General features: G+C 33.6%; 2 protein-coding genes across 2 annotated transcripts; both read left to right on the top strand.

Annotated features, from left to right (window-relative positions):
* Window positions 1-893: 893 nt before the first annotated feature.
* On the top strand, window positions 894-5,119 carry LOC139876937 (protein NPGR2-like). The gene is made up of 6 exons (XM_071864335.1): window positions 894-1,093; window positions 1,671-1,873; window positions 2,209-2,461; window positions 2,588-3,798; window positions 3,888-4,041; window positions 4,650-5,119. The coding sequence occupies exons 2-6, from the start codon at window positions 1,709-1,711 to the stop codon at window positions 4,964-4,966; spliced, it is 2,100 nt and encodes a 699-aa protein (XP_071720436.1). The 5' UTR covers window positions 894-1,093; window positions 1,671-1,708; the 3' UTR covers window positions 4,967-5,119.
* Window positions 5,120-6,759: 1,640 nt separating this feature from the next.
* On the top strand, window positions 6,760-8,441 carry LOC139877912 (uncharacterized). The gene is made up of 3 exons (XM_071865316.1): window positions 6,760-6,888; window positions 7,285-7,373; window positions 7,502-8,441. The coding sequence occupies exons 1-3, from the start codon at window positions 6,805-6,807 to the stop codon at window positions 8,142-8,144; spliced, it is 816 nt and encodes a 271-aa protein (XP_071721417.1). The 5' UTR covers window positions 6,760-6,804; the 3' UTR covers window positions 8,145-8,441.
* Window positions 8,442-8,832: the final 391 nt, after the last annotated feature.

Here is an 8,832-nt window from a genome sequence, read left to right as displayed (position 1 = left end):
TTTGAAAAAATGCCCATTGTTGTTGTTGTTGTTGTTGTTCTAACGTTAGTGGTGTCAAGGGTTGTTGTTGTTGTTGATTTAACCCGAACAAATTTCGAGTTACATGAGCGTATTGTTGTGGAATTGGCGTGAGTATTGGTTGGTTTGCGATTCCAGGTTGGTTAGCACTCCCGAACACCAAAAGATTAGAAAACGGACGGGTATTGGAGAGTGGTGTTGCGGGTTCTTCGTGATCTTGGTTTCGTGGAGTGATTGGTGTGTTTGGAGTGTTAGACATTTTGATAAATTTGTAAGAAGATTAGAGTGTTTATGAGATGTTTTGTAGAATATTGTGTGTATGTATTTGAGGTTTGGTATTGTAGTGTTTATTTATATAATAAAAAAAAAAGGTAATTTTTTTTTTAATAGCCGTTACATTTTCAAACAGTTGGATTGACCAACGAATCACAAGACGACACGTGGCTTCACATACGTTTTCTCACCCGTTGGAAGTCTCCCAACGCCTCAAAAACTTTGTTCCAATAGAGTCTAAGGCAAAGCTAAAGTGGTTCGTATGCCTACTTTACCTACTTGACGAAAGGGAACGAACTTCGTTATATATATATATATATATATATATATATATATATATATATATATATATATATATATATATATATATATATATATGGTGTCCAAATCAGCCGGCAACGGCGTTGCCGATGACTGTTACGAGTGGTCTAATTAAGTGTTTGATTTCCGTTAGGGGCATTAACCTTGGAATCCAACGTGTTTTTAACCCTGCGTTACTTATATGCTTGTTCGAAAAAACAACTTTAATCAATTTACTGTATCAATTACGGAGTATTTTTGTTTGTGACGCTATCTTAATGCACATGGGACAACATTACAAAATATACCCCATATGGGTAACAACTACAATTTTTAATACATCAACCCCCATGTACTTCCAGTTTTTAATTGATGTTTTTTTTTTTATTAAAATTGTTAAAGCTTCAAACTTTCCTTGATTTCGGTGTGGATCAAGCAGTTTTGACTGAAATTTGGAGCTGGGTTTTAAAGTTTTTATCAATTTCAGTTGCTATAAAGAAAGGTAATTTTATAGTGGGTTTATGAATTGAAATGTGGTTTTTGGTAATTCATTTGAATTATGTTTGATTTGTGGTTTTATGAACTGTTTTGATCTGGGAATTTGATGTTCCAGGTGTTGAATTTGGCGTTTCATTGTGAATTTTATGTCTTTGATTTGGCATTTATGAGCTGTTTCTTTATTAGGGTTTGAAATTGGTTGTTATAACTAACTGCCATAGTTACAATTGGGATATATGCTTAGATACCAAAAAAGTCAGGATTTTTAATACCTATAATGTAATAAAAACTCAAACTTTGCAGTCTTTATTCAGTAATATCATATTTGGGCGTTGTATTAAAATGCTATTAAGTATTAAGCAGCTTAAGTTAGATAATTATGCTTGAAAAACTGTTTGAACAGGTAAAAACTTCTCCGTTTACCCATTACTCGATTTTGTATAAAAAACTGCATCTGTGTGCATGTTCATATACACTTTTTTCTCAAATCTTTGTGCATCTGTGTTAGCAAGGCGTCGATATTTGGTTATGTATTTAAATACGCGATTGATTTTTCTTTTTTTTTGGTGTTTGTTTAATAGAATAAGACGAATTGGACTGATAAGTAGAGTTGTCGATTATGTTTGTGAACGAGATGATCAGTTCGTCAGAACCAATAGGCGTGAATAAGTTATCCTCAAATGCTTACTATTCTCAAACCACAAATGAAAATGATAAGATGGATACAAGTAATATCGAAGAAGCTGAATTATCTTTACGTGAAAATGGTTCTCTAAATTTCGAGGTTGCTTTTCTAACCTTGTAGGTTATCCATATTTCCTTCAAGTAGATATACATTGATCCGATTTTTATTATGCACTAGCAATTATTACGTTTTTTTTTTTTGGTATACCTGGGTTTCCGACTCGCTTTGCGAGCCGACTAATCCCAGGGCGACTACCCGCTTTGCGGGCAGCCCATCGCGGGTGAACCTCCGTCGCAATTATTACTTTGAAACACACATTCAAAGCTTCTTATAATGAAATAGCAAACAAGCTTGGGAGTTTGATATTTTGGTTAAGAACATATATGCATAACTTATATAACTTAACATATGTTATTATTATTATCATAATATAGGAAGCTCGAGCTTTGTTAGGGAGATACGAATTTCAAAAGGGTAACATAGAAGCCGCTCTTCATGTGTTTGAAGGGATAGATATAATCACTTTAACTCCGAAGATAAAGATTAGTATCGTCCAACGAGTCGGACCTCGTAAAAATGTTTCGCACAACTTCACCGATCCACCGTTGTCAATACACGCGATTGGTTTACTCCTCGAAGCAATATATTTGAAGACAAAATCGTTGCAAATTCTTCAGAGGTATAAAGGTAACTCATCTGTTTTTTCTTGATCTTGAAATGCGGTGTTCAGTCAAGAATTTGTATAAGAATTAATAGTTAAAATGATGCAAAATTAGTCTTTTAGACATTGAATTTCGATTTAACTTTTTGCAGAAGCTGCACAATCTTGCAAAATTATCTTGGACGTTATCGAATCATCATTACAGGAAGGTTTGCCCGATAACTTTGGTGCCGATTGTAAATTTCAAGAAACTCTAAACCATGCTGTCGAGTTGCTTCCCGAGTTATGGAAACTCGCCGGGTCACCCCAAGAAGCGGTTTTTTCGTTCAGGCGGGCCCTACTTCAGCACCAAAATCTAAACGTCGAAACAATCGCAAAAATTCAAAAAGATTTTGCTGTTTTTCTTCTTTATAACGGTGGTGAAGAAGCTCTCCCACCAAATTTACGATCCCAAATGGACACCTCGTTTGTACCCAAAAATAACATCGAAGAAGCGATCTTACTTTTAATGATTTTATTAAGAAAAGTCTCGTTAAAGATGATCAAGTGGGACCCGTTGATTTTAGATCATCTATCGTACGCGTTATCTATTTCTAATGGACTCGGAGCTTTGTGTAAACAACTTGAAGGATTGCCTTCGGGAATAATCGAAAATAAAGAACGATACCTTCTTTTAGCCCTATGTTACCATGGACAAGGTGATGATTCATCCGCTTTACATTTATTAAGAAATGTATATAAACACGAAGATTCACATCGCGGGCTCGCTTTATTATTGGCTTCAAAAATTTGTGGCAAGAATTTATATTTTTTCGAAGAAGGTATAACTAGTGCTAAACGGGTCATAACGGAAACCCGATGTGATAAAATGGTCGGTGTTGCTTATTATTTATTAGGAATTTCACTTTCGGCCCAATGTACGTTTGCTATTAGCGATCTTGAAAGAGTAGATAAACAAACCGAGGCGATTCGTTGTTTAGAAATAGCAGGAAAAGTAACGGGAATGAACGATTCAAGAATCTTGTATAATTTGAGTCTAGAAAACGCTGAGCAGCGAAAGTTGGACGTTGCGTTTGACTATGCGAAACGTTTGACTAAATTGGAAGGTGGGTCAAATGTTAAAGGATGGAATTTATTGGCTAGAATATTGTCGGGTCAAAAACGGTTTTCGGAGGGTGAAACAGTAATTAATGCTGCTTTAGAACAAACTGGGAAATGGGATCAAGGAGAATTGTTAAGAACGAAAGCTCGGCTTCAGGTTGCGCAAGGTAAAATAAAGAACGCGATTCAGACATATACGCAGATTCTTGCTGTTCTTCAAGTTCAGAGTAAGAGTTTTCGGTCTCAGAAAAAGAGTTATGAGGTAATGTTGACTTTTTGACTATTATTGTTACTCGATTGGCATGATCTTGATCGATTTTTTTATTTATGTATATAATTTTTGTATTGTAGGTTGGTGGAAAGCATCTTAAAAGTTTGGAGATGGACACGTGGCATGATCTAGCGATTGTTTATATGAAGTTATCGCAATGGCGTGATGCGGAGGCTTGTCTTTCGAAGTCGGAAGCTATCGATTACTATTCTGCTTCTCGCTTGCATATCACTGGTACGAAAATGTGTCAATTTGGGCTGTATTTTATATGACCATTCAGATGGGTCAAATTTAGCAAGTTAGCTAAAAATGAAACAAGTATTTACAAACTATTATACTCTCTATATTTGACAAATCTGGATTCTTTGAATATCTTTATCCAACAAAAGTTGGATCTCTTTAAATTTTTGCTAGGGAAATTCAAATGGGTCAAGTTCGCCACCGTATGTTATTGTATGCATAATTCTCCCATATTATTTTATACCAAAATTTGATTCGTACTGAGATAATATAATTAATGTGATCATATCCTACACACTTATATTTATGAAAAGATTCAAGATTTTTCTAACGACAGACCCCTGAGGGTTGTCGTTAAGGCGAATAAAACTCTTGTACGATTTTATAACCGCAACTTTAAATTAAATATATAACCCTTAACCCTTAAAGATTGTTACAGTATTAATTTTTATGCACCTTAACGATAGTCCGTTAGAAAAATCCAAAGATTAAATTTGTACTTGGATACTGTTTCGAGCCTATCCAAAAATGACCTTTTTAAACCCGAACTCATTACCCAACCCGTAACTCAATGTATTCTTTTGTTGTTGCTGTTGTTGTAGGGTTACTTTATGAAGCAAAGGGTCTTGAGAAAGAAGCTCAAAATGCTTATGAACTTGCATTAGACGTGGACCCCGCTCACGTGCAGAGTCTTGTTTCAATGGCTGTGATTATTCGGCGAGCAGGAGGTAAGTCTGCGGCAACAGCTAAAAGCTTCTTGACAGAAGCATTACGGCTGGACCGTTTAAACTCTTGCGCTTGGTATAATTTTGGCTTGTTTTATAGAGATGATGGTCCGATGTTCGTTAGAGAAGCTGCTAACTGTTTCGAGGCTGCTAGCGTACTACAGGAAACAGAACCAATTGAGCCATTTAGATGACTACCTTTTATTGTTATTGTGGATATGAGGTATTAGATAACTTTATATATGTATCATTGTTATGTTTATATGTATCATGTTTTATTTATTTTTTAAGGCAAAGGCTTCAAAGTTGATGACTATGGTTTGTTACTCTGTGTTTTGTAGCAGTGTACTTGAACACGGTAGATTAGTCGGTATCATAATTATTAAAAACACAATAATAAGATATTTTAAAGTTAAGAATTTTGTTAATCCATAATAAAACCATACAGGAAAAGTATGACAAAAAAGTAGTATTGTGTAACAGAAAGACTGAATTATTCTTTTTAAATGGTGTCAAAACACCACCTAAATTTTAAATGGTTCAAATAATATATGTAGTAATAGTAATTTGTAGAAGTCATGCTTAATACTTTTTTTTTTTTTTTTTTTTTTTTTTTTTTTGCCAATGATATATTCACATGATCTTTCAGAATTTCACCATAATATACAATTATTTATGCATTTTGTATAATTTATAAATACGGAAAAATAAAGTTGGAAGAGTAAACTGTAAACAAATAAAGTTTAGCGATTTTATGGATGGGCTGAAGATCTAGGTGAGTCTTCGATGTAGTAGGGATTCAATTTTATTATATCTAACAACTGAGATTCATCCTTACAAATTTGGGTCAATTAAGTCAACTGTACGGCGCTAGCAATGTAAATCAAAACTTAAAAAAAAATTCGATGAGTTTCCCACCAACCTATCAGGTACTATACAAAATATAGAGAAACGGGTCTAATAGATATCATTTTCCGAAACTCAATAAATAGAGATAGGTCCAACGAGTCTTGTGAATGGGTCAAATGGGTCGAGCATAACAAGTTTCATCTGCCTAACGTTTATGAAAACTTTCACGATTATATAATTTATTATGCATATTAATATTAATATTATCTTATATATAATTATAATTATAATATATAAAATAATAACTAAAATAATATAATAATGCAAAGGTATATGACCCGTTTCAACCTGTTTGTCCCATTTGACCCTGATCCATTTCGCCCCGTTACCAATCCCGACCTAACATTACTCATTTGGACCCGTTTAAAAGAATGACCTGTTTGACCCATGACCCATTTCAACCAAAAATTATTTGGATCCATTACCCAAACCAACTCAATCTGACTCGCTTGACAGGTATAAGTTTTATTCCATTTGAGCGTTCGTAGGTTTGGTATGTTTTTAAGTTAGTTTTCTTTTAATTTGGTCGTTTGTTCTTTAAGTTTGGTTTGTCAGGATTTTGTTATTGTTTTGGGTTTTTCTCTATTGTGGTTTGTTGCGTATTTTCGTTTTCTTTTGTTCTCGCGTTTTTTACTCTATTGATGAAAAGTTTTTTTATTTTATTTAAGTTCTTTTTTCATAAATAAAAAAAAAGAAACAAATAAAACCTTTTTATAAAGTTTCAAGATTCTTTTATTGATGGAGCATAAACATTAATTAAGAAAAAATTACCATTTCTTTCCCTCATAAATGGTAGTGAGGTGGGGGCAATGGACCCCACAACCACCCCACGCCCATGACCTTTTTCACCAATAAACAAATAACCCCAACCTAACGGTCACTTACCCTTCTAAAAAACAGACACAAATCCCATTAAATAATCACATTCTTTCTTTACCCACAAAAAAGCCCTAAACTTGACCGTTTGTTTGCTTTTTTTTGTCTTACATACAATTCAATGAATACACATACACATTAAACTTATAATTCCTCAAACACCCATTACAATTTACAACCCACAAACAAAATCCCTCTTATAGTCTCTGCAAATCAAGAACAGAAACACACAAAAATTCAATCTTTAATGGGTTGTTTTTACGGGTGTTTCAGTTCTTCAAAGGTTAAAAAATGTAGAAAATTAAAGTACAAAGCAATTCCTCGAGATCAAGTAAGCTTAAATTTAACATCTTTTTACAGTTTTCTTCTTACATTTTTAGCATTAATGTTTAATTTCCATGAAACTGAAAGACCCCTTGTTTTTGAACCAAATTTTATGTACAATATTTTCAATTTAGTTTGAATAGAACCCGGATTGACCTATTTTAGCAGACAAGGTTTGCTTGTTTTCAATAATGAATAGTAGTCGCTATTTGGGTCAGATGTGTATAATTAAACGAATTTGAAATGGGTCAAATGGGTTAAACGGGTTGATAGTCATTAATTGAATGGTTTAGTTTACAATCTATTACTCTGCTTTGTTAGAAGCAAAAAATGAAAAGATTAAAATTTAAAAATTGGTTCCATTTTGCCCTAAATTTTACAACTTTCCACTTTCATGTTGTAGAAACCTAGAATTCAGGACATTTTAAGAGCTGATTTGTCTGTGGATCTAAGCATCAATGAGAAACCATCTAATCCATTTTCAGAATTAAGGTAATTTATTATGTATTTGTGTTCTTGATTTTGTTTATAAGTTATAAGCATTGTGTTTTGGTGTTATGTGGTTAAGTTAATTATATGAGTTGGTTTGGTTACTGTTTCTAATTGTTATTGGAATGTAGAGAAAAGACTGAGGTACAACCATTAAAACTGAAGAAACGAAAAAAGGTGACATTCGATACAAACGTTACAACGTACGAACACATAAACGTGTATGATAGTACCGAATCTTTATTGGAGAAAAATGAAAAAGGCGAAACTTTTCCCAAATCTAGAGATGATTCGGCTGTTTTGCGCACGTCTAACTATAGGTATGGAAATTGTCAAGAAAGTGATGATGAATTTGAAGATTTTGATCATGATGACTATGATTTTGATGAAGATGATTATGAATTGGATGATGATGAAGAACATTATGATGATGCTAATGATGATGAACATGAACTTATGGATCCGTTAAATAGCAAGGCACGCGATGAGAATGGTTATATTTCGCCTGTTTTGAACCCAATAGAGAATCTTACGCAATGGAAAGCTTTGAAATCAAATGGGACAACACGAAAACCTTTGAGTTTTAATGGGCAAAAGGTGAATTCGTGTGAACCCAAGAATCAGAATCTAAACTCAGCAGTAGACGCCAGTTTATCGAGTTGGTTGGTTTCTTTAGAGAAAAGCGCGCGAAATAACAAAAGGGTTGCAGCCTACAACAACAGTGAGCTAGAGATAACAACCACTTCAGAGTTTAAAGGTAGACTTTTGGGTTAAAATCTTATCAGACTTTTGGATTTTATTAATCTTTATGAAAAAAGTTTGGATCTTTAGAAAGCAGGTTCAGTGGTAAGGTTTTGAGAGAGCCCATTTAGATTGAAATTTTAGTTTTTCTTGTGAATTTACCAGTTTTAAAGGGAAAGATTGGATCTTTATATGTCAATCTTGAAACACTGCTTCAAAGTTTGGAGATGCATTCTTATGCTCAAAGTTTATTGCTTTTGAGGATTATATGTAATTCTTGTTAAAAAAGTTTGGATCTTTGGAAAAATTAATATAGTTTATGGTTTGTTTTGGGTCAAGTTTATCACATTGTGGCAGAAAACTTCTTTTGTAACTTGAGAAATGGTATGGATAGAGGTAGAGCTAGTTTAGATACTATTCATTCTTTATATATAATCTTTTTAATCAAATGTGTTTATATGAATTGACCAAACAGATTATTTCATTTCTCTCATTAGTTTTTTTCATTTTTAATTGAAAAGCTATGGATTAATCAATAAAAACGTAATATTCACATAATGTACAAGTTAATCCACATCACATGTAGTGATTTTAGTATTTTACTATAGCGACAGGGAGTGTGATCAAATGGTGCGCCTTGTGCGCAATTCATCCGGTATCAGGTCTCGTGCATAGAGGCCTTCATTACCCGATGTTTACCCTATATGGGGCAGTCAATGCA

Source organism: Rutidosis leptorrhynchoides, chromosome 11, assembly GCF_046630445.1.
Source record: "Rutidosis leptorrhynchoides isolate AG116_Rl617_1_P2 chromosome 11, CSIRO_AGI_Rlap_v1, whole genome shotgun sequence".
In the NCBI taxonomy this organism is placed as follows: domain Eukaryota; kingdom Viridiplantae; phylum Streptophyta; class Magnoliopsida; order Asterales; family Asteraceae; genus Rutidosis; species Rutidosis leptorrhynchoides.
Note: the sequence above shows the minus strand (reverse complement) of the source record. Positions and strands in the feature narration are given on the sequence as shown.

Excerpts from the sequence above, each read along its gene's own strand:
- LOC139876937 (XM_071864335.1), top strand. The coding sequence starts at position 1,709 with ATGTTTGTGAACGAGATGATCAGTTCGTCAGAACCAATAGGCGTGAAT. Across the intron at positions 1,874-2,208 it reads ATGGTTCTCTAAATTTCGAG|GAAGCTCGAGCTTTGTTAGG; the intron begins GTTGCTTTTCTA and ends ATCATAATATAG. Across the intron at positions 4,042-4,649 it reads TTCTCGCTTGCATATCACTG|GGTTACTTTATGAAGCAAAG; the intron begins GTACGAAAATGT and ends CTGTTGTTGTAG.
- LOC139877912 (XM_071865316.1), top strand. The coding sequence starts at position 6,805 with ATGGGTTGTTTTTACGGGTGTTTCAGTTCTTCAAAGGTTAAAAAATGT. Across the intron at positions 6,889-7,284 it reads AAGCAATTCCTCGAGATCAA|AAACCTAGAATTCAGGACAT; the intron begins GTAAGCTTAAAT and ends TTCATGTTGTAG. Across the intron at positions 7,374-7,501 it reads AATCCATTTTCAGAATTAAG|AGAAAAGACTGAGGTACAAC; the intron begins GTAATTTATTAT and ends ATTGGAATGTAG.